This window comes from Drosophila bipectinata, chromosome 3R (genome assembly GCF_030179905.1).
Source record: "Drosophila bipectinata strain 14024-0381.07 chromosome 3R, DbipHiC1v2, whole genome shotgun sequence".
Taxonomy (NCBI): domain Eukaryota; kingdom Metazoa; phylum Arthropoda; class Insecta; order Diptera; family Drosophilidae; genus Drosophila; species Drosophila bipectinata.
The window spans coordinates 13,979,428-14,006,168 of NC_091739.1; the positions used below are offsets into that span (position 1 = coordinate 13,979,428).

A 26,741-nucleotide genomic window follows, 5' to 3' on the forward strand; every position below is an offset into this window, starting at 1 on the left:
CCATTAACGTTACAAAATTTGTTTGTATTTTCCTAAGGCCTATTTTTGGGTTCAAGTGCTGCGTGTGTACATAAACATTTTTGTTAAGGATATAAATTTTCCATTTCGATGGAATGTCTAATTTGATTGATAAATGTTTATGTTGCGAATAAAATCGGATGCGTACGTATGCGTATTTTCCCAAATTTTAACAAAATTCCTATTAAATTTAGAATAAAACCAGGCTGGTGGCTGGGGCGAGACATTTGCTGTTTGGATTCGGTGCATTGACCCAAGGTGCACACCCAGCTCATAAACCTGTCAAATGTGTTCAACGTTTCGAAGCAAGGTGCCAACAGTTTGTTAGACAAAAAACATCCGCCCATCCCCAGTCAAATTAAATAAATTTCATTTAATTTTAAATAAATAGCCGCCTCTGTCCCGGAAGCTTGTCAGTTTTGTTTGATAACAAAAACATTGTCGATCGAATGTATATATTTTATTTGGATAAAATTCAGCGTATTTACTTAATTATACGTACGTTTTATTTCCTTTTGTTTGCATCTGCGCTTTTTATACGTTTTCGCATATGCTTTGGTATGACTCTGAATACTTCACAGTCGATTTGCACCGGCATTGAGTTCTGCCTCATGGTAAGCCATTTCAATTCCATAGCGGCCCTGGACTTGGCATCACCTTTGCGGAAAAATAATTATTAACGCCAATACTATATGGAAAATAGGTATCACACCTACCAACTAACTTGTGGCGCGGAGGCTTAGCCACTTTCTGAGTCTGCCCTCCATTGGTGGCCACACTGTGCTCATCATCCGGGGTAGAATCGTTCCGCAGGGCATCCCCGCGCTGCAGCTTCTGTCGCCTGGCAGCCAGGTTGCTCTCCAGACTAATGCCCTCCATTTTTCGAGGGTATCCTTTACGTTTGCGTGTGTGGATCCTATATGCAGCCTGAATCTTCTTTGCTGCCTCCTCCTCGATAAATCTTTCCAAAGATTCGCTTATGGCATCATTGCCGAAAGACGCCTTGGTGTCCTGGGTGGATGATTTGGTGCCAGCACTGGCGCGTCGCAGTCTGCGCCGGGTGAGAAATCCCCGAGCTCCAGCCTGTATTTTGGTGGCCGCCGATACGATGGTCGATTCTGTCTCCGTGGAGGTGCCCATGGCATCTGCCATGGCGGTGTCTACATCAAAGTCTTCTTGGCTGACCTTTCTGGGATCAATGTAATCGGAATCCGTTTCACTCAGCGAGTAGGCCATCATTTTCTTGCGAATGTTCTCCGATGTTTCGTCGTCCAAGTAGAAGCTGGCGGTACTTTTGATGCCATGACCCGAATCCATATCCTCTTCATAATTTAGTGCATCATCAATGGTCACAGAACGGAAAAGGCCTCGGGGATCATCTCCAGCAATGGTGTAGTGCCGCATCAAATGTACTCTGCCGGATTCTTCATCTTTTTCCACGATCTTTTCAGTCTCTGGATCACCAAAAACCACGGAATCACTCTGGGCAGAACTCTCACGGGTTTCATCTCGCTGCAGACGGTTGTAAACAATAATATCGCCATCTTCAATGTCCAGGCTGGATTGTTCCTGCAAAGAACTCATCGGACGAACAACAGATTCCTCGAAACTGGCATCACCGGATTGAATCCTTTCCTGGGAAGTTTGACTCCTGGATTCTCGCAACTGGGACATTTTCTCAATCACTTCCTCGGGCTTGGCCAACTTCACTGTAGCCTTGTCTATGGTATCCGCAGACAAAGTATCTAAGCCTGTGGTTTCCGAAAGTGAAGAATCCGTAGGATCTCCGGTCTCCGTCTCAGATATATTGACAAGCGAAGCTGATTTTTTAATGCAAGTTTCTTCAACAACTTCCTCTGGGCTTGAATTTTCATAAGGTCCTTGTGCCGAGGAGAACTCAATTTCTTTTTCCAAGAAATTATTTACCAGTTCTTGAGTGGATAGAATATCTACAATACAAAATATTGTTATAATTAGTTTGTGTTATAAACAATAAATATATTCCTCTTACCACGCTCGATTTTATCCAAGTTTGATTGTGTCAATAGGATGTCGTCCTCATTGGAACCTGATTCAGCCTCAACTGCATCTTCTGGACCTGCTAAACCACAAGACAGTGCATTATCCTTTTCAATATCCTTGCCTACGATCTCATCAAATTTAGTACCAGAATTTAGTTTGGATTCAAGCGAGCCATGCGAACTATCTACGGTTTCAATTGATTCTACTACTTGCGTGCTTTTACGTGCCGATGCTGCCAGTTCCTGATTTATCTCGAGAGGTTCCCCAACGACTTCCTGGCTTGGTATAATCCGGGTTGAACCCACATACCATTCTGATTTTGGCTTAATTTCCGGTGTATTTTCAACAGATTCCTGAACCAAACTATCTGTTGGTGTTGCATCAGTTGGATAATTAACATTTTCAATGGTTGTTATTCGGGAACTTGTAATTGATTGTGAATCAAATGAGTTTTCCTCAAGGGTTTCTAACTTCTTTCGTTCCAAATATTGTCTAAAAGCCCTTTGTATTATTAGAACTGCCTTGGCTTCTAATTTAAGATCGTCTTTTGGTGCATTATTTGGTTCAGGTATGGGTTCTTGTGTGGTAACTATGTTTGAATTCACAGATTCTTGCACTTCTTCGATTTTCTTAGACTGATTTTGTATAACCACATCTGGATTTTTTATTAATTTCAAATATCTTTTAAATGTCCTTTGAATTTTTGTTGCAGCATCATTTTGCCTTACGTCATTTTCATCTGATTTCATTTTATTCTGTTTAGCTTTATTTCTTTGAGAATAAAGCCTAAATGCCTTTTGAATTATTAAAACAGCATTGTTATGTTTTTCAATTTTTTGTGAGTCCTTTTCTTCATTTTCAATTTCTAATAAATAATTATTTTCAATTTCCACTGTGGGTATATCTAGTAGTTCTTTATTGTTTGTATTTTCATTCTTTAATTTTTCAACATAGTTTCTATATGCTCTTTGAATTTTTCTTGGAGCTAAGATTTTGTGGTTATCTTCTACAATATCTGATGAAAGTTTACTTGACTTTTTTATTAAAATATTCCGAATCCACTTCTGTATAACTTGAGCAGCATTGTTTGCTTTTGCTTCATCAATTTCAACGTTTTGGTTTTCTGGGACTTCTTGACTTTTGTTTTTGAATCTTTTGAAAGCTCTTTCTATAATCTGAACAGATTTGGTTAGGCTTAAAATATCAGCCTTGTAGATAGTTTCAAAATCATAATCGCTTTTTTTAGTTGTTGGCAAAGGATTTTCCAATTCCTCATTAGCTTCCTTGGAGTTTCTCAATTTACTTTTAACTACCGAAGACATCTCACCTGTTTCTGGATCCACAGCTTCATTACCTTCATTTTGCAAATCACTGGGTTGTTCATTTTCATTTAGTTCCAAGATGGTTTGAAGTTTGGTTCCAGCCATCTGTTGGTATTCGGGATCCCCTTCTGAAACTTCAATAACTTCAATTTCCTCTTCATTTTCATTATCATCTGCAGTAGAAGTTTCAATTTCCCCAGGTTTGGTAGAATCAGAATAGGCCTTTAGTTGACTTTTCTCGGGAATATTTGTCTTAGATTGATTCTGAAACTTTTTTGGTATTTTGTATTTGGGTTTGCCATCATCGGAGTCAAAAGACACAAAAAACGAAACAGAGTTTTTAACTTTTGGTATTTCGGGTTCAACAATTTTCTGGGGCGTATAATAGCTGGGAACTCTTTCTTGAGGAATAATAGGTTCTTCAATTATTTCTCCTGGTCGATCGGCATCAATCTGAATAGATTGAACAGAATCAGTTGTTTTCCCTGAATCTGTATCTATTGGAATCTGGTTCTCCACATATATATCATACCAGGCGCCATCGTCGTTGGTGTTTTTAAATGATTTCAGCTGCAGTTCAGCAATTGGTGTGGGAACAAGTCGCCCCGATGATAAAGTGCCAATATCTTTATCTTTTACATTTACGCTAGAGTACTTCTTGGTGTTCTTTTCAATCTCAATAGGGTTAGTTGGTAAATTTTGGGTGCCAATTAATTGATTAGATACAAGCAATGAAGAGTTTTTCTGCTAATTCAAAAACAAATTTAAGAACATTTCATTTTTACAATCTTACCAAAATTTACTTCAGTTTTCGAAGGAATTGAATCGATCTTCTCGGCCTTCGAATCTGGGACTTTGAATAAACAATATTAGGAATACATTTGTGATAATTTTATTTTTACCTACCATCTTTCTCGTCACTAGCAGAAGGAACACCATTAGAGGTTTGCGTTTCCTTAATGTCTACGTCATCTAAGTTTGTCAATTCCTTTGTTTTAATTTTTGAATCATTCTCCGAAAGTTCCTTTTCTTGACCATTTCCTGAATCAGATTCTGTATCTAAGAAAAAGCAGACATAAAATACACTTCAAAAATTATGAAAGCACTTCTCACTTGTTTTATTAATGCTTTCTTTGCTAGTTATTTTCAAACCACTTTCGCCATCTTTGCTTATAGTAACGTCTAAAAAAAAAATTTAAACTATAATTTTTAAAAATTATATATATTTTGAAGATACGAACCATCATCAAGCTTGGCATCCTCGGGTTTATCTTCTGGGGAAAAAGAACTATCTCCTGAATTTTTGGAACCCCTCGAAACAGTATGTTTATCGGTAGATTCTGGAGGGCTATCTGTAATGTCGGCAGATGAAAATGTTTCTGTAAACAAAAAGGTAATTTAAAACATACAAAATTAATCAAATTATAACAAATTTCATAATAAATATAAATTCACCAATGGCAGCGACTTTCTTTTCAGATTCTTTATCTTCAGGATCGAATTCTTTTTCTTCTGTAACATTTCTTAAACTATCTGTCATTTCATTCAAAGAACGTTTTTCCGAATTTGTTTTTTGTTTATTCTTAATGGTGTCTTCTGAAAAGAATTATTCATCAACACATAATTTATTTTATAACAAAAATTATACTACAAATTAGATTACCAGTGATATCTGCAGTATCAGTCTCTATAAAGTGTCCATTTTCTTCCTTGACAACTATTTTTATAAACAAACTTAAGTATTGTTAGTAAATAAGTAATGTATTACTACCTTCTTTTTCCATTGCTGATTGGTCAATGTTTTTTTCTTCTATAAGCTCATCCGTTCCTGTTTCACTTTCTTTTAAAGAAATATTATTCTTAGGTTTTAATTCATCTTGACTTGTACTTAGAGTTAATTTTTCAACGGATTTTGTAAGTTGTTTTTCATTTAAAGATCCAATTGGAAGCTCATCTACGATAAATTTTTTAACAATTTCAGATTTTTCTATTCCATTTTCTAAACATAAACATTTTAAAGAATATTTTTTTAAAGCAAAAAGAGTCGAATGACTTACCCAAACTATTCTTATCTTTCATATGAGCAATTGCAAAGACAGAGTCTTCTACTGCGTTAAGAGATATTTGAACAAGATCCTCCTTCAAATCGGTGGCTGCCACTGGCTTTATTTCATCTATGACAATTTAAAATAGAAGTTACTTCTATAGATAATCTAATTAGGTGGAAAACAATTTTCTTACCATCTGTGCTTGCAGACTCTTGATTATGTAACAACTCCTCTTGAGATTTTGTAGGAATTAGAATTTCGTCTTTATTAGCCAGATGATCGACTGGATGATCTTTATTTGCTTCTATCTCTGAAATATTATATTTTGAAGATATTGTTTTCGGCAATTGTTAAGTTTATTCTCTTACCTAGACTTTCAAGGAGCTTATTACCTATTCCGCGCTTCAAGGATTCAACTAATTCAGTTGAAATACCAGTTTCACTTTCCAACGACCCTAAAATTAAAATATTTTGTTACAAACACTTAGTAAAAAAATAAAATCCTAAGGCGAATTATCTGGTGGCCGGTAAAGGCTATATCTTTGCCAATATTTATCCGATTCTCAAGCGGATTACCTTAAACGATTTCTGGGCCGATTTCCCATGATTCTGCATCAAAATGGTGAGAAAAAATATTTTTTAGATTTTTTGTCCATTTTTCATGATGGGATCCCTTAAAATGGAGTTTTCCCTTATAGGGTCCACAGTAATGGCAATATCTTCCCCAATTCTTATCCGATTCTCAAGCGGAATACCTTAAACGATTTCTGGGCCGATTTCCCATGATTCTGCATCAAAATCCTGAGAAAAAATATTTTTTAGATTTTTTGTCCATTTTTTATGGGATCCCTTAAAATGGAGTTTTCCCTTATAGGGTCCACAGTAATGGCAATATCTTCCCCAATTCTCATCCGTTTCTCAAGCGGAATACCTTAAACGATTTCTGGGCCGATTTCCCATGATTCTGCATCAAAATCCTGAGAAAAAATATTTTTTAGATTTTTTGTCCATTTTTCATGATGGGATCCCTTAAAATGGAGTTTTCCCTTATAGGGTCCACAGTGGCAATATCTTCCCCAATTCTTATCCGATTCTCAAGCGGAATACCTTAAACGATTTCTGGGCCGATTTCCCATGAGTCTGCATCAAAATCCTGAGAAAAAATATTTTTTAGATTTTTTGTGCATTTTTCATGATGGGATCCCTTAAAATGGAGTTTTCCCTTATAGGGTCCACAGTAATGGCAATATCTTCCCCAATTCTCATCCGATTCTCAAATACCTTAAACGATTTCTGGGCCGATTTCTTTCCTTATAGGGTCCACAGTAATGGCAATATCTTCCCCAATGCTCATCCGATTCTCAAGCGGAACGATTTCTGGGCCGATTTCCCATGATTCTGCATCAAAATCCTGAGAAAAAATATTTTTTAGATTTTTTGTCCATTTTTCATGATGGGATCCCTTAAAATGGAGTTTTCCCTTATAGGGTCCACAGTAATGGCAATATCTTCCCCAATTCTCATCCGATTCTCAAGCGGAATACCTTAAACGATTTCTGGGCCGATTTCCCATGATTCTGCATCAAAATCCTGAGAAAAAATATTTTTTCGATTTTTTGTCCATTTTTCATGATGGGATCCCTTAAAATGGAGTTTTCCCCTATAGGGTCCACAGTAAAGGCTATGTCTTCCCCAATTCTCATCTGATTCTCACCAATTCACTGATTCTCCACCAATTTGTATCAAAATCATGAAAAATTCTTTTCAATTTATATCTGAAGAAAAGGAAAAAATATGTTATACCTTCGGTTGTAGGTTTCCCTTCAACTTTTTCTCCGGATAGAAGCAGTGGTTCATAATCGCCTTCCTCAATTAATGCATTTTGAATTTTTGTTTCCTCTGATATATTTTTAGAATTGTTGTCGGAATCCACATCTATTTTATTTTTTTCAGGACTTTGCTGTGATCTGCTATGTGATCCTTCCAGGACTACTTCTTTATCATTGGGATCTGCCTTGTGTTCTTTTTCGTTATTTTCAAGTTCGTTTATTACTTCATTAGAAGACTGTTTTTTTAATAACTTCTCGTCGCTAACTTCAATTGCATCTGTACTTCCACTTATAGCTTCTCTTATTCCTGAGATGGTTTCCGAAGTATCATTCTTTATATCATCACCTAAAAAATAGTTTAAAAATGTTAATTTAATATATTTTGAGATTTAAAATTAAATGTGCTTTACCTAGGGTTTTAATTTCCTCAACTTCATCCCCAAGTGTTAATAGTTTTTCTTCATTTTCTATGGAATCTTTCCCCGTATCAGTATCTCTCTCTGAATTCCCCAGTTGTTCAATTTCCTGTTTTTCTTCACGTTTTTCATAACTTATTTCTTTAACTTTATCCGGATCGATTTGATCATTGCTATTCTTAAGGCTCACTTCCTTTTCCACAAACTCGTCACCTTTTGTTTCTTCACCTATTCCCTTGGAATTTTCCATTATTTTATCTAAGTTAGTTTCAATCTCTTCTAAACTCCTCTTAGCCCTATATATGGGATCAGTTACAGTATCCTTTTCATCATCCTTTGAGGAAGTATCTTCAGTTGATTGTATTTCTTGAGTGAAGTTTGAAACCAAAGATTCTACAGGCTTTTCCGGATCATTATCGATTAAAATTTGTTTCGGAGATTCTGTGAAAAGAAAATATTATTAAAAACAAATATTAAAACCTTATTTAAAGCTTGGGCACCTTGATCGTGTCTCTCCTGACTTGCGTTTGAATTTAAAGATTCAATAGGCTTTTCCAAATCAGTATCGATTGAAGGTTGTTTTAATGATTCTGAAAAGGGATTATATTATTAAAACCAAATATTAATACATTATTTTTAATCTTGGGCACCTTGATCATGTTCTTCCTGACTTGCGTTTAAAACCAAAGATTTGTCAGGCTTTTCCAAATCATTATCGGTTGTATGTTTTTTTGGAGATTCTGTTAAAAAACTATGTTAATAAAACCAAATATAAATTCCTTATTTTTATACCTTGATCATGTCCCTCCTGACTTGAGTTTGAATTTAAAGATTCAATAGGCTTTTCCAAATCAGTATCGATTGAAGATTGTTTTGGAGATTCTGAAAAGGGATTATATTATTAAAACCAAATATTAATTCCTTATTTTTAATCCTGACCACCTTGATTATGTTCTTCCTGACTTGCGTTTGAAACTAAAGATTCAACTCGCTTTTCCATGTCATCATCGATTGAAGGTTGTCCATCCTTACAAGCTTTTGAAGCTAAAGATTCAACAGGCTCTTCTTTGTCATTATCGACTGAAGTATGTTTCAGAGATTCTATAGAAAAAAAAACTAAATAAATAGATACAATTTTAAGACATTGTTTTTAGTTTTGCATACCTTGATCATGTTTATCCCAACTTGTGCTTGAAACTAAAGATTCAACTCGCTTTTCCATGTCATCATCGATTGAAGGTTGTCCATCCTTACAAGCTTTTGAAGCTAAAGATTCAACAGGCTCTTCTTTGTCATTATCGACTGAAGTATGTTTCAGAGATTCTATAGAAAAAAAACTAAATAAATAGATACAATTTTAAGACATTGTTTTTAGTTTTGCATACCTTGATCATGTTTATCCCGACTTGTGTTTGAAACTAAAGATTCAACTCGCTTTTCCATGTCATCATCGATTGAATGTTTTCCATCCTTACAAGCTTTTGAAGCTAAAGATTCAACAGGCTCTTCTTTGTCATTATCGACTGAAGCTTGTTTCAGAGATTCTAAAGAAAAAAAAAACTAAATTAATAGATCAAATTTTTAGACACTGTTTTTAATTTTGCATACCTTGATCATGTTTATCCCGACTTGTGTTTGAAACTAAAGATTCAACAGGCTTTTCTTTGTCATTATCTATTGATGGTTGTTTTGGAGATTCTGTAAAAAATTATTAAAACCAAATATTTATACATTCGTTTCATATTTGGGTACCTTGATCATGTCCTTCTTTGGTTGCTTTATTGTTAGGTTTAGTATCCTGGCTAGTCTTTCGACTTTCTATATCAATCTCAGATACACGTTCGGGTAGTTCTGCTGCGCATATTAGAGACGGTTCTGCTGATTCAGCCACAACATCTAATAAAAAATATTATATTGACATTTTAAAAGATAAACGTGCATTTTACCATTAGATTCAGATGGAATTGATGAATTTTCCTCGGGACTATCATCAACATGTTCTATAGAAATTGTGGGAGTTGCTTGCAATTGACTTTCAGATTTGATAACTTTTGGAGGCGGAATGGTTTCATTGATTTTAATATTATCTACATTTTCTAAACCTTCAAAAGAGTCGCGGGGTATCTTGTTTGAATTTTCCTTTTCTTTATCTTCTTTTCCCCCATTTTGAGATTCACTTTTCAGATTTTTTTCATATTCAGTCTCCTTAAGTTCATTCGAAATGTTTGTAGCTTTTATTTCAGCTGTCATTATTGGTTCCAAATCAATGTTGGTTTCTTTGTTTTCAGTTTTTTTTTCCTTTTTGGATTTCAAATTTTCAATAGATGGTTGGGATTCAAGATTTGCTTTAGTTTTAGTTTCCAAAACAATATCATTTTCTTTTTTATAGTCTAAAGCCTTTACAGAATCTATGATATCAAGATCAGCTACATCTACCGACTCGTTTTCCTTCTTACTTTGAAGCTCATCTTGTCTTTCCAGTGTATGTTCCGGTATAGCTTGGATTTCTGTATCCCGTTTTTTAATAGCTCTAAATTCATCCTCAATTTCCTCTTTTTGTTTCTTGACCTCAAATTCAGAGTATTCATTATTTTCATGGTCCTCCTGATTATCGATCAAGGGGCCACTTAAAGTATCTGCAAATTGCCAAAATGAAGAAAAATCATTGAAAGTAAGCAAATAAATGAGTACTACAAGTTGGCTTAAAATTATAGAGCAATAAAATTCCGAACTAGATTACAGCAATAAATTTCAGTCAACAAACTTATGCATAAGTAATTACCGCTTTTTCTCAGATGTATCGATTTTTTGTCGCTCTTAATGGGTTCTGCAAAATACTCCTTTTCCAGGCCACCATCCACATTGCTGTTCTCCACTTCCTCATCCTCGTGGATTATTTTCTGATGGACTCGTTCCTCGTAATTCGTGCCACCCAGTTCGGTGGACTCCGTTGAAAGGAGGGCTGTCGACACGGAGGTGTAGGATCCTGTTTCCGAGGCATTGTCGTTAAGGTCCTCGGGATGATCGGCACTGGCCGAGGTTATTCTTCTGGCCTTATGTACGGCCAACATTCTACGAAAGGCTCTTTGGATTATAATGGCGGCTGTTGCCAAGGAAACTTTGTCATTTTCTAATCGATTTTGCTCCTGCTTCTGTTTTAAATATAAGCGATAATGTTTTTGAATAATGAGAACAGCTTTCATATAGTTGGCCGTATCAACTTTTCCTTTTGGTTCATTTAAACGCGAAAGCTTGAGTTTTTTCACTCGTTTTTTGGCATTAAGCCGCCGAAATTGTCTTTGAAGCAACAAAATAGAAGTCATATATTCCATGCTATTGCATTTATCCTTTTTATTTCGATCGGTTTTCACACGCTTCAGATATCGACGAAAGTGCCTTTGAATAATAACCACGGATCTTATGTAGGTCATATTAATTACATTTTTCGCGTCATCATCTTTTTTGGGTAAAGCCATAATAAGAGATTCCTTTTCTTCCTTTTCAATAAGAACTGTATTATTTTCCACATCCTTTGCTTTTGCGCTGAGAACACGTCCACATTCGCAGGTTACCTTTGCCACAGGACCTAGGTTTTCCTTGTCCTTCAATGAATTTTCGTATGTGGCATACTTTTTGTATTCAGTACGACCTGACTTTTCCTTCGATAGCCTCTGAAAGTACTCCTGCGCGAAAATATAAATATTATCCGGCTTCTCTCTTAGAACAGCCTTTATAAATTGCTTGATCAAGTCGGTCAGATTTTCAGGTATTATGTTAAAAACCATAGATATGGGCACTTGCTGACGTATACGGTTTTTCATAATGGTTTCGTAAGTCTGGGCAGGTTCATATTTTCTCACGGCTTGGTGAGACTTTTCACCAACAATCATGTTAAAAAACTTTGCCGAAAATTCGTACAGATCGGATGGTTTTTCACGCAAAACCTCTTTGGTGTAGACTTTCATAAGGTCCCGAAGTCCCTCTGGAACTCTGGGCAAACTAGCGGTCGTCATATTGGTGTTTTCAAAGAACGTCCACGGAAAAAGGTTGAATCGATACTGGCCAAGAAAGGTGTTCCTATATGCCTGGAAACCTCGATTGCCACCATGTGTTACCATGTCAACAAATTGGGTGCCAAAACATTTCACCAGCTGACGTTGCTACAACTTGTTGCATTTGGAACAGAGTTACACAAAAATAATAACAGTAATTGGAAAGTAATTTATTTCTGGAATCTATTTATATATTTTCATAGGTTAGTTCTATTGGAATCAAAGATTAATTATTTCAAAAGACCCGGTTGCATATTTCTGTTAAGCTAATAAAATATAGTAAGCATTTTACAATATTTTTTTAGCTTAACTGGAATTGCATTAAATGCCTTTAGTTTTTAAACTAATTAATATCTTCATCTTTTTCCATAATTCGGCAAATGATGGGGACATCCTTTATGTCGGCACAATTAACTTCCGAATTCTTCACAGATTCGTGAATAAAATCGTTTTTGAACTTCTTCCATTCCTGGGTGCGGAGCAAGTGTTCGAAAAGTTCCTGCCTTGTGGGAATCATGGTGTTTATGTAAAGTAACCGGCGCTCCCAAATATTTCCCGGATTTTGCTTGGTGTCCAGCAAAAAGAATCTGGGAAGAGTCAAGCACTGAACTATAGTTTTCGCCATTATGACCCGATGGGTCATGTTTTCGCCTAGGCCAAATATAGCCCCGAAAGTCAGAGTTCCGACATCAATGAAACGACTTTCACTCGAGGTTATCTGTAAATAAATATATTTGAAAATTGCATGAAATGGGAATAATTTATGCAATAAAAGTTTGCTACGAATAAAAACAGATTTTCTAACGACTTACAAAGCTCGTACTGTCAGTTGAATTCGATGGAGTTGAGGATATCGTATATATTTCACTTTCATCGGATTTTCTGCTTTCTAAAATTGAACCCGGATAAAATGGTTTTCTTATCTCCACACCCACATCAAAATCTAACTGAGATCGGACAGGACTAGGGGGAAAGGGGAAGATAACATCTTCCTCCCAAAAATCTTCAAAAATATCTTCTTCCTCAGCGTCTTCTACAATTTTCATACTTTTGATCGACGGCACTTTTGAACGTCGTATTAATGTGTACCGTATGATAGGAACGATTGCTCCCGGACTTTTCATAAGACCACAAGCTATTTGTATATCTCTTAATTCCATTTTTCGCATCTGTGTAGTTTTAAGGTATAATTAGCATATTAAACTTTTGAAACATGTACCATCTTAAGACTCTGGTAGATTTTAAAATACATAATTCGAAGATATTGCTAACGGGGACGCGCTATTTGTATATTAAAAAACTCACCGAAGAGTGTTTCTTCTTCGCCTCGTCTGAGGAGCTTGAACTCTCCACAAGATCAGTTATTGAAAAATTGGAACCTGCTTCCATAATTCTACCACTCTGAGTCGTGAAAGTGGATCTATGATCAGTTTTAAATATGTTTGATGAATCAGAGTCCACAGCTGATAGTTGTAGCACTTTTTTCCCCTTTTTTACTACATTCTGTAAAATTAATAATAAATTAGATTAAATATAAATTTAAAACTAATTTTACCTTCCTCAACAGTCAGGCATTGGAGTATAATACATTGGCCACTGAGTACAAAATGAACTTTGGAGACGTTTCCTTTGTCCTCAAAGTATATGGTTTCAAGTGGATTGTACTGCTTGAGGCTTCCAAATCGACAAGCTTCTATTAACTAGAATACATATTTAAGTTTCAAGAAATAATTCTCAGATAAAATCTAGCGCTTTGCTCCTTTACTTTACCATAATACAATGTTGGTTTGTATCCTTACCTGGTCATTATCGAGAAATTCGAAATAGTCCAGTGCCTTGATGGCCCGTTTCTTCTCCTCCCAGGTCTTAGTCATCTGTGTCCGGAGTATCGCATCGAAATCATAGTCGAAAAGAACCAGGAGCTCGCAGTAGCCTGCAAAGTGGAGCGTTCAATAGCTACTCCTCACTGGGAAATGGGAACATTGCCACTAACTTGGATTCGATTCGTTTCTATATAGTGAGTGCTCTGGTGGCGTGCATCTGTTTTTCAAAAAGCAAAAATAACAAAAAGAATATGGCCAACAGGCGAGGAGTGTAACAGGCGGAGCACAACAAGCCCAAAATGAAAGGCGGGTGTTGTTTTGGGCCAACCTATATTTGACTGAATACTTTACTTTAGGAGCTGGCTGGCACGTGACGCGGACGCGGACCTGGGCGGCGGGTATTTTGTTATTCATTTTGATTGAATCGAATTAGGACTTAACGTTGTTTATTGCTGATTAAATTGGTGGGTACAGGCAATCGCAAATGAAGCAACAATACACACAATGATATTTGTACATATCGCGTGCCTGACTTATGTATTTCCCATTTATTTCGACATGAGCCTCAAATGATGCAGTTTGCCTAATTTATTTTCTTATCAAATCTAAGTGCGATAAAATTGCCTTACAAACGCAATATTTACTTGTTTCAGGTATGAAAAATGTAAAAGTAGTGTAGATGTCTAAATGCTTACTGGCAGTCCTGAAGGTACGAGTTCTTTCGCGGTTTTCCAATAGTTCAGCTCCTCCAACTCTTTCTCCAGGTCCATACACAGCAACAACCTCCTGTAATAGTTTTTCTTAAAATTTCAAAATAAAGCTTATATAGTAATTACATTGCCTGTTTTGCCCCTTAGCATGTGTAATTCTCCGACCAAAATAAAATAAACTGTCATTGGAAAGTCTCCATGTCTTATAACAATGCGGCCAGGTTGAAGGGGCAACAATCTCACGAGTGGAACTAAACGAGCTCGAAGCTTCTAAAAAATAATTTTACAATATACTGAGTTGTTTAAAGATATTATATAATTTACAGGTGAAATTCCGACGAAACACCTGAATTTACTAAACAAAGAGCACAGCTTTTTTCTTTCCGGTATCGTACGAAATTTATGGGGAATGCGAATTAGAGTCTTTTCCTGTACATAAAATTGTGTTACATTATTTTTCGTTGCACATTTATGAACTAAAGTTACCGCTGATGTAAGTAAGCCCGCTTTACGTCGATTAGTTCTCACAAGAAAGGATACATTTCTCTGAACATTGAAGGAAAACTTTTGATCATCATCGTGTTCAGTTTCCACCCAATGATTGTTCAGGCTCACAATTCGTACAGCTTTCTTGAATAAAGCTCTAAGTCGTTGAATCCTTTTTCTTTCGGCAGTATCTTTTATACGTCTCATATTTACCCCCCACCCGAAGAGCCAAGAAAACAAATCAAACAACAACGTGTAAACAAACAAAAATATAAGTTTCAACTTGTTTGTTTTGGAATTACATTAACAGAAGTTTGAAATGTTATTAAAGGCGTTCTCAGCTTTTTGTTTTTCCTTTTTTAAAACAATTTAAAAAACATATTTTGGTGTTCCCCTGAATTTGTCTTTTTAGGGATGGTACATTCAAAAAACCGCCATAAAGGGGAAATTTCCCAATAGCTGAAGTAAAGTGCCATCTCTAAGCAAGGTGTTAGCGCTCATTGTGGTTGGCAAAAGGGAATTTTTGTTGTTGGTTGCCCTGGAGATCGTGATTTAAAGGTTGTTTTAAATAAGTTACTTGTTTTAGTATTTTAAAATAGAATTTAAACTTAAAAAATGGATACGAATGTAGAGGAAAATGAGACAAAGAAAACTGAGGATGAGGTAAGTAAAATAGCATGAAGAAACAAACATTTTATTTCGGTTAAGCAGCTGAAAACTTTCTCTTTCTTAGTTGGCCGAAAATACATCTTCTTCCCAACTAAAGGGCCATATTGGCCTACTGCCGGTCATGATTTTCTTGGCAGCCACAGTGGCTACTGCTGTGATAGTTGAACTTTTCCCACATGCCAGCCAGTTTTTCAATTGGAGACGAAAATATGCAACAGAAGATCAGCAACAGGTTCCCCCGCCCACTTATGCGATCTTTGGTAGGAGCCCTACGGAGGAGCACCTGGTCCATGTGGTAGATGTGCTGGATAGATTCGGTTACCAGAGAGTGGGTGTCAATGAGAGTTGGGATCTCCTCTGGGCCCACGACTACCCCTTCCGTTCCCTGCCAAACCTGAAGAATCTGGACCAAAACCAAGTCGTAAACCATTTTCCCGGATGTGGCTACCTCACCAACAAGGTAGATCTGTGCACCACACAGCTTCCATTTCTGCCACGTGCCTTCCGGTTGCCAGCGGAACGGGAAGAATTCCTGGAGTACGCCAAGGACAATCCAGATGTCCTCTTTGTCCAGAAACACAACGAGCACCGACACATCAGAATTCGGACACCCAGTGAGATTGCCTTTGGATCAAATGATTCCTTCGTCCAGGAATTCGTCCAAAGACCCTTCCTCGTGGATGGTCATAAATTTGACATTGGAGTTTACGTGGCTATAACCTCGATCAATCCGTTGAGGGCCTATATATACACAGGAGATGTTCTGTTCCGGTATTGTCCTGTTAAGTACTATCCATTTGATCCCGAGAACGTTGATAAGTACATTGTGGGCGACGATTACTTGCCCACCTGGGAGGTTCCTTCCCTGAGAAAGTATTACAACCGCTTTGAGGGAAGCATGAGAACTGTCTTCGAGGCCTATGTCCGCGACCAGGGAAAGGATCCTTCAGGAATATGGCCACAGGTGGAGCATATTATACGCACCACATTGGCCGCCAAGGAGAAGGACATCGTGGAGACTCTGAGCTATTACAGAACACACAATTTCTTCGAGCTAATGCGATTCGATTTGTTCATTGATGAAGATCTAAAAGTTTCCCTAATGGAGGCCAATATGTCGCCAAATCTCTCCTCGGCGCACTTCAAACTGAACTCCCTCTTGTACGAACAAGTTATTTACAGTGTTTTTAACCTGGTTGGAATAAGACCCTTGAAATCTACAGCTGGAGCTTAGTAAGTGAAGATCTAATCTATTAAAATTTAATAAAAATAATAAATTATAATAAATTATGTTTTACAGTTTGTCGAAAAGCTTAGAAATGCTCACCGCAGACAAAAACTTGGCCACTGAGTTAAACAAGTGTGTGGCCTACGACTGTGATAAATCCTGCAACAAGGACGAGTGTGATCTGTGCCTGCCCTGTCTTAGTGGATCTCAGTATCAAATACTTCAGAGAGCCCACCAGGAGCACCTGCACCGCGTTGATATGAAGCGCCTTTTTCCGCCACCCATTGTAAGACTTTTATTAATTATTTTTTAAACCATTTACCAAAAATATATTTTTTTTTCAGACCAACTTGAAGAAGTACAATCTATTGGAGGAAACCTTGAATATGACGAAAAAAAATGCCTGGATGACCCGCTGGTTTTACAACAAATGCCAATTCGATATTAACTGGTGCAATTAAATAGTTTTTTTTGTTATAAAATTGGCCACCGATTAGTTATTAATTAGGATTCCAAGGGCCATGAATCAAATCTAGTATTTTATGTATAATTGGTTAGCCAAATTAAATTATTAGACTAAAATCCGCCGGTGTGGATTAAGTCTGTTATGAAACTACCATTAGGTGCTCTTAAAAGACAAACAAAACATGTACAAATCCAACAAAAGACCGTCCTTAAGGGGTTATATACAGTTGTGATATATGAAAAAATCGATTTTTTTTTTATTGCATATTCTTTAAGTATATTTTATTGGGAATACTCTCACAAAAATTCATAACGATCGGAGCATTAGAACTGAAGCTGTAGCTATTTAAAGCGCACTATCTGCATATAAAACTTGAACAACCTTGAAACTTTAAACGCGATTATCTCAGAATCTTTTTTTTGGGAAATTACCTTTGCGGTGGACACGATTACTAAAAAACTACTAATCCGATCAACACCAAATTTTGACCACTTATTTATTATGATATTAGCTAGTCCGTGAACGAGGGATTTTCAATTTTTTTTAAAACTCCTTTTTTAAAGCACAAAAAACGAAAATCTTATACGTTGAAAAAGTACATTTTTTGTTAAAAACATCGCCATTTTTTTTTTCATCAAAATTTTTAAAAATCCCTCGTTCACGGACTAGACAATACAATGTACTAACTAAACTTTTTTGAATTTTGGATTTCGGATGAACCGTTTTCGAGAAATCTTGTCCACCGCAAGACACCATCGAAAAAAGACGATCCGGGGATTCGGCTATAACAGTTTTGTTATGTAATATTTTTGTATGAAAAAATTTAATTAAGTACCCAGAAACATGTACTAAACAACGTCGGTAAAACATTTTTCATAAATATTTTCTATGGTGTCAAAAAAAAATCGATAAAAATCCATATTTTTGCGCGGTACAACTGTATATAACCCCTTAACTAAACTTAAAGTTAGAATTGTTAAAAGCCTGTGAGTCGCAAATAAATTGAATGGAAAAAAATAAACTATTAACTCTAACAAACTTACAGATTGTTTAAGCTTATGGTCCAGCTTGTTTGTGGCGGCAGGTCATTGTCCATTTTACCTGCAATCCAACCCAGCTGGGACCAGAGGGCCCAATCCTCTGGCTTAAATAAGTGTCGTCTGGCTGGCTCTCCGCCTTTGGTGACATTGCTGGCATTGGAACGTTGTTGAAGCGTTGCCGGCATCGGCTCAGTTCGGTTCATTTCTGCAATGCCATCCAGCCAGCCAATGGTGTACACTTATTGCAAACCGATAAGACGCGAGATATGTCAATGTCAACATAAACATAAGCAGCGGAATAAATACACACGGGCATGGTCAGTGGCAATCAATGCCTCGGCCCGCCGTCTCCCATCCGGACTTCACAAATGCGCGACCTCGTCGCAACCCGGGCCATAATCGGAGCTACACGAGGAAATGTCAGGTTTGATAAAATATTGGCCAGCACACATTCTTACTCTTTTCGCGAGCGAGTTGGGAGCCCCAGAGCTCCAAGTCCAACTCGTAGTCCGAGATTCTGAGTCCCACTTCGAAAACCAAGTCCAAGCTCAAAGAATAGATGGATGCGACAGTTGGATTGGACGGACTTCAGGTACCATCTTTGAGACTTTTTTTGCTATGGCTATACTTTTTGTTGTTCTTGTGCTTTCGTCGAAATGGAGATGAAGACGGCGAAGAAGACGCTTTGTCGGCAATTACTTGTGGCGGTGTGAAGCGATGGATTTATTGCTCCAACAGCTAATCAACCAGCTGAATTTATCGCTGACTTCATTCGACATTTAGAGGCTCCATAAGGCTGTGCATTAGTTGTGATTGCGGCGATGGCGGCGCGAGCGAGTGCGAGTGTCATGGGAAAATAAAAGAAAAAAAAGCTCAGCTTAGGACTCAAAAGGTAAACCATCGACTTGATCGACTGATAGGTGCAAATTGCTCTTTGATAAAATGTTCTTCCCCCGGGATTTAGTTCAATGTACCATATGTACATACATATGTAGGTAGGTAGTTAGTTACTCTAGTCCCCCTTACTTCATCGAGATTTCGGTTTCTTTTTGGTATTTCGATTTCTATGAACTTCTTAATCGGTACTTGAAAGGCATTTCAGCTTCCGTTTAACGGTTTGCCTGCTCTGATCTTGGTCTTCTGCATACTTGGCCATAAACAACTTTTTCTTCAACTCTTCTCGGTTTCGGTGGAGACTCCAAACAGAAAAGCAGAAAAAACCACTGAAGAAACTGAGACTGGATGCGGCAGTGGATGGTGCTGGTGCGGTGCCATCGTTCCGTAATTAATAGCGGCTCATGCGTGGCAATTTAAATAGCCGCTAATTGTAACCACCGTCAAACAAAACCAGTTAAAATGCCAGGAAATGGCCACCGTGCAGAAGGCAGCGCCACATCGCCAGCGCCATCGTATATCCATGCACAGTAACAAAAAATTAGATCACAAAAATAAGGATCTAAAAGGTTTATAAACTAAATATAAGACAGGACCTCTCTGAGGTCCAAAACAACGAGCCGTATATCAATTTTTTTGTATATCAAGTTTACAGATCTTCAAAAAATGAGCTATTCTTTGAATCTAAAACTATGAATTTAAAACTATCTACAAACTATTTATTTAAGATAAAATTTGTTATATATTTTTATCACTGCATTTAGCCAGAAGCAGCTGCCTCTCGCGCTCCTCTGAAATTTGTAATTTTGCTCCTAATGCCGGCGCATATTTCATTTGCATCTTGGCTTAAAGCGGGGCGTCCAAGAAGCTACCAAGAAGCTTAAGCACTGGCGCAAATAAAGTACTTGCAGGATGCTAATATGCGACCATGGGCGAACTGGTTCATTACTTTTTTTTTCCACTTTTTTCCTTCTTTAAATTCATTTGCTCATTTTCGAGCTTATACTTAACACCACCGAGCCGGCTTTGAATTGGGTAGGTTTTTGGTTTTTAGTTCGAGTATGCAAATTCCTCGGACTCAACATCTGTTCTTCTTAAGGTCATTACCTGGATGACACCTCACCGTTATGGCCAAGATGAGGATCCCATCACTTCTCAGGACCGGACTCTTAATCTTGTAATCTGATATGCGTACTTAAGTTTCCATTAAAAAAAACGATTTGATCCAAGTATTTCCTAAGGAAATCAGGTTTTTTTCATCAATAAAGTACTTAGTTTACATGTTTAAATAGAGATTTTTTTGTTGACTTCCAAGAGACTGACATCCTTTCGTAATTGCACATTTTCCTGTTGATTTGGCCAGGAAAGATCCCACGATTTTGGTAACTTAAGACCTCGTAAGTTGTATAAAAATATCATAAAAAATTCCTGTTTTATAGTTTTCACTAATAGTGCAATAATACTATTTAATGAACATACTAAAGCCCATTTTCGGTACAGACACAATTAATTAAGTTGAGGAGAAATGCGAAGGCCTGATCAAAGTCTTGGGGCTTTATGTAGCTACTTTAAAGGATTTTTTTTCCTCGTTTTATAAAAACAACTTTGTTTTAAGTAAGCATCTTGATGCAATTTAACCCCATTGATTAGTTGGAAAACCAGTGATTATTTGGATTGCTAGAGTCGAAATTGGAATTGCTTGCCAGATAAATGTACGGAATACTAGCTGATTCGATCGAACTGATGTGATGATGCATCTTTGCAACATAGGCTGAGGCAGCCGCAGCATCTTTCTGGCAAAAAACAAAAAATGTCTGGCAAAAAAAAATAACAAAGAGCTGCTAGGGACTATCAGAGTGCTAGGCAGAGCCTAGGCAGGCTATCCGGTTTAATGGCCAAGGCTAAAATGGCGAAAACCCAGCGACTCTGCCAGTTGGCAGTGGCAACTACGATGCTCATGGCCTGGATCAATTTCAATGCCTTGCATCCGTTAGGTGACCTCGAGAACTTCAAAGAATTTGAATAGCTATTGAAAATTATGGTGCATGGATGGTATGGCTTGGTATGGTATGGCCGGCGGCCAAAGAAAAGTGTTTGGAGCTGCCGGTTCCCATATCCGAGACTCTCTGGTCGACTGGACTTGCTGCGGCAACTCGTCGCCTCTTTGGTGGAGTTGCAATTTTCAGATCCTTGTCTGGTTCGCCACAGATGTACATACGAGTGTACTGTCTTGACCCTACATCGTCACTTGGCCAAAACTATGAGATACTTTGCATTATGGCTTCGTAAAGATAGGCCAAAAAGATGTTTTTACATATAAACAGAAAGAGGGCAACTAAGTGTAGCTATGAGATTTATTATTACTTTTATAACTCTTTACCTCACCATCTACGAAATGGGTCGAGCCCCACACCCACTCAGTTTCGGACGCATTATTGATCGATATTCATTGCCAGGAGATCGATTAAATATCAGGCGAAAGTGAAAACGCAGCAACAGCCCCGCACCACCCAACCACCCAGCAATCCAACGTGACTCCAGTTTGGGTAATATAGGTAGGTATGTATATACCACCCCGAGGACCACCCGCACGGCATCGGGAAACATGTGCCTATTGACAGAATATTGACAGAAGCTATTTCACTTTTCGGGGTGTGACAGACATGCCGGCGTTGCTTTTTTTTTGCCGTTCCTGTTCCCGTTGCCGTTGCCGTTGACTGCACCACTCGCACGCCCCCAGACCCCAGCACCCACAATCCACTACCCAACAGAATCAGACCCACCAACTTGCGGCAAAAGAGGGCCTGGGTTTCCGTCTGTGCCAAAAGTTTTGACTGCGATTCAATAAACAAACGGTATTATTAAATAATGCGCTCGTTTCGCAGCGTCGCAAGTTGGCCGAGAAATTGGAGAAATCGGTTCCGCTGCCCGATTTGTCTTATGCATTTGTATATACAAACAAATATATATATGTATGCATATAGAGTGTGGATGCACACACATTCCATAGCCGAGTGCATAAGGATTAATATCCATACAGCCACGTCCACGGCTCGCCGCCAAATTCGGCACAGAGAGCTCTGCAAACTCTAAACTCGAGGCCCGAGTTCGGAGGTGTTTTAATGAATGTTGCCAGGATACAGGTGCCAGGTGAGGCCATTTTGTTATTTTTATTTGCTTTGACAGTCGGCACTTGAGCACCCAGCGGTTCGAATCGCAGCAATTGTACGTCGTCGAGTCGGTGGATTACTCCAAATATTGGCCAGTGTTCAAATAACTGAAGAGTCGATCGGAAATGCGAACGCCGTTTGCCAATTTTGATTTTAACTTCTCGCCGGGCTGTGAGTGCTCCAAGAGGACACCGAAGTCCTTCGCCGTCCTAGCGCTGGTCTACATTCCATCCAATCCTGCGGCCAGTTGCCCCCCGCTCCTGCTCATCCTCCATGGTGCGAATCAAAACATCCTGTCGACGGTCTTCGAGCCACGAGGTAAGTGCAACAATTTAAGCGGACTGCCCTGTAAATTCGCTTACACACTTTTCCATGCATGAATAAATCGAAAATGGCCCAAGTATGTAAATGCCCATAGATATATGGTGTATGTAGGTATGCCAGTGAGAACGAATATGTTATTTTTTGGGGTGGGGTCCCCGGGGGTCTCTGCCTTTGTATGAGCCACTCAAATTAGCGCCCGGGAAATATGTGGCGTGCGACATTGGCGCCTTCGAGGCCTTAGCATAAAGCACTTTTTATTAGAGTAGTTGCGGCAGATAGTTAAGCAGGAAAAATCTACTAAAATCTGTTGGAGCTTCTCCTTAATTTCAGCACAATGAAAATGTAATTTTTCAGAAAAACTGCAGCATAATTCATTTATACTGTTCATTAACATTAATTACTCAAGAGGGTAATAAATAAAAACGTAACCAAAAGGGGAGCACTAATATGCCTCATTTGTTTTTTAAATAAGTATAATTATTTGGAGTTTTATTTTTACCAAGGTAACATAATTAATCAAATACTTTATTAAAAGAAAACAACGAAAGGTATAGGGATGTGAGAAAGCTGACTCATTAAGCTTATATACTTTTATGGACTGATAACTTTTCTTGTATATTATCAAAGGCCATTAAAATGTACCTTCAATATTTTGGAAATAAAAATGTATATGGCCAAAGAAATGCCCTTGAGTTCAAGACCATAAAATAAGTAATAATATAATTGAGTTATACTTCCATAAAGTCAAGGATAAACAGAGGTCTTTGGTAAATTTCACATGAACCATACTTCCCACTAAACTGACCACAACCTTTTTTTTTTAAGAAAGTCTAGGCAATTCATAAATCATTTTTATTTTTATTGGAAAACCACGTACTCCCACACACTTTACAAGTGAGTGACCTCAATTGAGGTAGTTGAAAAGTCCACCCAAAAATTTGTGGGATGTTTCACGTAAGTCCAGGTCCGGTGAAATCTTGCAATTAAAGCAGAATTTGATTTGCCATCTAGGGGTCAGTTGCGTGGATTGCGTGAATGAGAGAATAAAATGTGCGAGCGCCAATAGGGAATAATTAAGTATTCCAATATTCTGGCCACAATTGGCGGTTGGGAGCATAGAGCCTCGCATGCAAATAAAACCTCAACAAGTCAAACCGGAAACCCAAACATTTCGTTCAGTTTGCCTTTCACAAACCCATGGTGTGGGTGTGGAAATACTCTCAGTCCTTACAACTCAGTCCTCGGTCCTCGGAGCTCAGTGCCCAGAGCTTACAGCTCAGACCTCAAACCTCGGACACAAACGATATCGAAAAGAGCTCCCAACCACCTGAGGTTCTATATATACAATGCACGGAGTGGAGAAATGTGTATAGCTGGGATTCATGCCACCATTCATCCTGTTGTATAAATTAATGGAAAGTCCAGTAGCGTGTTTTGACCATGGCCGGTAACCATGGTGTTAGACTTTAATGGTGGAAAATATAGAGAGAGGTCACTTCGGGAATAAGTATGCAAATTGGATTAGGGTGTCTCAATGACATTCTCCGGAGCCACAATTCAACCGAACCCCGGCCCTTAGCCTTAAAAAACACCTCAAAGGGTATACACTTAAGGCCCAGCTCCGAATAAATCGCGGCTTAATTCATTAATTTACTCGGACATTGACGGGGGAAGGTTGTACTGACTCCTCAGTGTCCAGCCCTCAGTGGTGCTTTCCAGTGGAGCCTTTGGGCCTTTGCCATGCAAATCAAATTCAAAGACCTTTAGACCTGGTCAAGACTTCGAGCCTAACGGTTTGCTCGCGCTTATCAAACTTTTCGCGCTTCTATATATTTTGTAGTTACCTCTCAAAAGGTTAAAAAAGTGTTGGATTTGTTAAATAATAATAATATATATAAAAGTGTGTAAAATATGTATGCCAAATTAAATCAAAACATGTGAAATTATTTTTGGGTCAATAAACTTGATTCAGCGGATGGTGAAAAAAATTGGAAAGAAAAAAACTCCGACAAGGCTGTCAGAAGAGCGAAAAATCGGCCACATGGCCGTCGAACATTTTCAACAAAAGCCAGATTAATTATTTTTCTGGCAGTGAACTCTTTCTCTTGCCTCCGCCCAGCCCCGTTCTATTCTATTGATTACCCTAAAAATAATTTAAGAAAGTGGCGACGGTGCGATAACTGCTGGGTGCCAAGGCGGATTCCGAGGTTGTTGTACTTCCAAATTTTCAACCTCAAGTCCGCCTCAAAGTCTTTGAAAGCGAAGATAAGCCATACGCGTTGATCTACTAAAGCTGCAGCCAGACTTCCCTAAGTAGAGCATTAACAAAAGGTTTCTACATACAGTACATACCGACAATTGAAGTTAAAAAAATTGATATTTTCAAAAAAATATGTATATGAACTGGTGCTTAGTCTCTAAAAAATGTTTAAACAAATAATAGTCTTCTAAAACACCTTTAAAATGTATAAAACATTTTAACCCTTTATATACGGTGGTTGGCACTAATATCTTAACCCCAATTGTTAGTATGACGAGTATTCAAGTACGTGTGAAAACTTTCAATTCATTAAGCCAAGTTAAGTTTACCTGCGAATGGTATTTTAGTTTCGATTCTTGGCGGTGACTTTTAAGATTCCAAGAATGGCTTACAAACGATTTGATAAGAGGCCATAAAATGAAATTGCACCATTGCAGAGGAGGCCATTGTTAGACCGTGGAAGCCACATGTTGCAAGCTGTCAGAGTTTCCACTGCCGTTGCCGAAGCGCATCGCGTGATTGGCGCTCTATATTCAAATTTCCATGCGGATGAAAATAACATGACAGTGAAAGCCCCAAAAACTTTCTGGCAAATATTGAATCTTGAATAACAACATGACATTTGTTTTACTACTGTCTTGTATCCCAAAAACGAAACATTTCATATAGTTGTGTCAGTGGCCATTGAGATGTCGATTAAATTAAAATTAAATAAAGTGCTTTGAAGAAAACCCACGAGTCCTAAGAGTAATGGAGCGCAACAAATCTAAAATTGACTAAGGAATTTAATCAAAATGAGGTAAATATATTGAATACTAAAGTCATAATTCGATTGCACTTGAAATTGTAGGTACACGTATATACTATATATTTATGTATACTTAAGTATGATAATGGACATTTGACGTGTTCGATTTGGAGGCCTAACGAACTCCTTTTGGCCCCGTCTGTATTTGTTTTGGCCGCCTGGACACACAAGGTCAGGCCGACGCCGTCATCAGAATTAATATATCTGTAGGTCAGAGAGGTTACCAACTTAATCGAAATGGCCAAAAAGCCAGCCAGTTAGCCAGCTAGCCCGTTAGCTAGGCCAAGTTGTGGCTTCGATTTAGGGCGTAACCAACCTATTGGCATTTGGATAAGGCATCTATCGATACGTTGTCCTCATTATTGGGTTGACCTTATTCGAGTATGGGATATGGAAGAGTCGGGATGAAGTACAAGCCCAGGCTTCGTCATTGTAAGACGTGACTAACACCGAAAAAACTAGACAAAAAATTGGAAAAACCTCTGGAAAAGTGTGTCACCACGTGGGCCCCTCTTGGCCAAAATCTCAAGTTTTCCCGGGTCCAGCACATGGAGGTTAATATGAAAAATGGGTTCAACATCTGCACAGCGTTCTTGGCTGTGTTCGGTTTGGTTTGGTGTTTGGGGCTTTGGTGGTAAACTCGTTTAGGTTGCCGCCCTCATTGTGTTTTTTTTTTCGTTTTTGGTTTCTGTATTTCTGGGGCCATGTATAAATATCCTAGAGAGACAGGCCAGACAGAGGCACTGGAAATATTTTAATGTACCTTCGATAGGCTCCGGCTGCTCTGGCGCTCTGCCTGCTGCATTAGATGCAGGTCACAAGATAAATAGCACAGAACACGATTACACATATTGAACAAGCTGGAAACATGATCGAATTACTGCAATTTCGTGTGTAGAACCTCACACAGCTCTTAAAGAACACAAACACACACTCCCCGATTCTGTAAATGGTTTAATTTGCTCGGATATGTTTTGGGTTCAATTTAATTAAACTGACATAAGTAATTAATCGAAAACATGACTGTTTTCAAAATTAGCATAGTCATGGGGTTGGGAAACAATAATGAACATTGGAATTTGATGTGTTTTCTTATCTCAATGCAAGTTTTTTTTAATCCCTTAATAGATTATGATCAGAATGTGCTGAGATGGAT

At 38.0% G+C, this 26,741-nt stretch overlaps 4 protein-coding genes across 15 annotated transcripts in view; 2 read left to right on the top strand and 2 right to left on the bottom strand.

Annotated features, from left to right (window-relative positions):
• Nucleotides 1–5: 5 nt before the first annotated feature.
• LOC108129899 (uro-adherence factor A) lies at nucleotides 6–11,773 on the bottom strand. Its single transcript, XM_070281127.1, has 25 exons — nucleotides 10,438–11,773; nucleotides 9,602–10,291; nucleotides 9,408–9,551; nucleotides 9,264–9,353; nucleotides 9,041–9,199; nucleotides 8,820–8,978; nucleotides 8,598–8,756; nucleotides 8,448–8,537; nucleotides 8,306–8,395; nucleotides 8,156–8,245; nucleotides 7,650–8,096; nucleotides 7,214–7,585; nucleotides 5,779–5,865; nucleotides 5,604–5,720; nucleotides 5,420–5,536; nucleotides 5,134–5,361; nucleotides 5,026–5,079; nucleotides 4,818–4,958; nucleotides 4,604–4,741; nucleotides 4,476–4,544; nucleotides 4,269–4,421; nucleotides 4,166–4,215; nucleotides 2,030–4,109; nucleotides 735–1,967; nucleotides 6–675 (listed from the first exon to the last, which is right to left on the bottom strand). The coding sequence occupies exons 1-25, from the start codon at nucleotides 11,771–11,773 to the stop codon at nucleotides 524–526; spliced, it is 8,445 nt and encodes a 2,814-aa protein (XP_070137228.1). The 3' UTR covers nucleotides 6–523.
• A 138-nt stretch (nucleotides 11,774–11,911) lies between these two features.
• Nucleotides 11,912–15,053, bottom strand: LOC108129373 (cyclic nucleotide-binding domain-containing protein 2). Of its 7 annotated transcripts, none has more exons than XM_070281135.1 (9): nucleotides 14,727–15,053; nucleotides 14,565–14,669; nucleotides 14,367–14,507; nucleotides 14,226–14,316; nucleotides 13,507–13,640; nucleotides 13,267–13,407; nucleotides 13,013–13,210; nucleotides 12,520–12,876; nucleotides 11,912–12,425 (listed from the first exon to the last, which is right to left on the bottom strand). In XM_070281135.1, the coding sequence occupies exons 1-9, from the start codon at nucleotides 14,931–14,933 to the stop codon at nucleotides 12,051–12,053; spliced, it is 1,749 nt and encodes a 582-aa protein (XP_070137236.1). In that variant the 5' UTR covers nucleotides 14,934–15,053; the 3' UTR covers nucleotides 11,912–12,050. The 7 variants fall into 7 exon arrangements, with proteins under 7 accessions (XP_070137236.1, XP_070137235.1, XP_070137237.1 ...); XM_070281134.1 differs by having other exon boundaries at nucleotides 14,367–14,510; nucleotides 14,727–15,051; XM_070281137.1 differs by lacking the exons at nucleotides 11,912–12,425; nucleotides 12,520–12,876 and having other exon boundaries at nucleotides 13,023–13,210; nucleotides 13,263–13,407; nucleotides 14,367–14,510; nucleotides 14,727–15,050.
• A 16-nt stretch (nucleotides 15,054–15,069) lies between these two features.
• On the top strand, nucleotides 15,070–18,127 carry TTLL15 (tubulin tyrosine ligase-like 15). The gene is made up of 4 exons (XM_017247302.3): nucleotides 15,070–15,389; nucleotides 15,460–16,628; nucleotides 16,696–16,909; nucleotides 16,968–18,127. The coding sequence occupies exons 1-4, from the start codon at nucleotides 15,342–15,344 to the stop codon at nucleotides 17,082–17,084; spliced, it is 1,548 nt and encodes a 515-aa protein (XP_017102791.2). The 5' UTR covers nucleotides 15,070–15,341; the 3' UTR covers nucleotides 17,085–18,127.
• Nucleotides 18,128–21,993: 3,866 nt separating this feature from the next.
• Cad86C (Cadherin 86C) overlaps nucleotides 21,994–26,741 on the top strand; it is a 31,807-nt gene continuing 27,059 nt past the window's right edge. For 2 of the 6 annotated variants that reach the window (XR_011443124.1, XR_011443125.1), the window contains exons 1-2: nucleotides 21,997–22,173; nucleotides 22,229–22,511. Coding sequence is in view for 3 of the 6 variants with exons in the window: in XM_070281128.1 (XP_070137229.1) it covers nucleotides 22,319–22,511 (193 nt within the window). In the remaining 3 variants the exon portion in view is untranslated. Of the gene's footprint in view, nucleotides 22,174–22,228; nucleotides 22,512–25,508; nucleotides 25,577–26,741 lie in introns of those variants that run through there. The other 4 variants (XM_070281128.1, XM_070281129.1, XM_070281130.1 and 1 more) reach the window with 4 other exon arrangements.

Bases quoted from the DNA above. Each gene is read 5' to 3' on its own strand.
- LOC108129899 (XM_070281127.1), bottom strand. From the start codon at position 11,773: ATGGTAACACATGGTGGCAATCGAGGTTTCCAGGCATATAGGAACACC. The intron at 8,538-8,597 runs GTGGTCAGGATT...ATCCCTTTTCAG, and splicing joins TCAGGAAGAACATAATCAAG to AATCTCCAAAACAATCTTCA. The intron at 8,246-8,305 runs GTGCCCAAGATT...ATCCCTTTTCAG, and splicing joins TCAGGAAGAACATGATCAAG to AATCATTAAAACAACCTTCA.
- LOC108129373 (XM_070281134.1), bottom strand. From the start codon at position 14,933: ATGAGACGTATAAAAGATACTGCCGAAAGAAAAAGGATTCAACGACTT. The intron at 14,670-14,726 runs GTAACTTTAGTT...TTTTATGTACAG, and splicing joins CGGGCTTACTTACATCAGCG to GAAAAGACTCTAATTCGCAT. The intron at 13,211-13,266 runs GAAGGTAAAATT...TTAATTTTACAG, and splicing joins TCCAATGCCTGACTGTTGAG to AATGTAGTAAAAAAGGGGAA.
- TTLL15 (XM_017247302.3), top strand. From the start codon at position 15,342: ATGGATACGAATGTAGAGGAAAATGAGACAAAGAAAACTGAGGATGAG. The intron at 15,390-15,459 runs GTAAGTAAAATA...TCTCTTTCTTAG, and splicing joins CAAAGAAAACTGAGGATGAG to TTGGCCGAAAATACATCTTC. The intron at 16,629-16,695 runs GTAAGTGAAGAT...TATGTTTTACAG, and splicing joins AAATCTACAGCTGGAGCTTA to TTTGTCGAAAAGCTTAGAAA.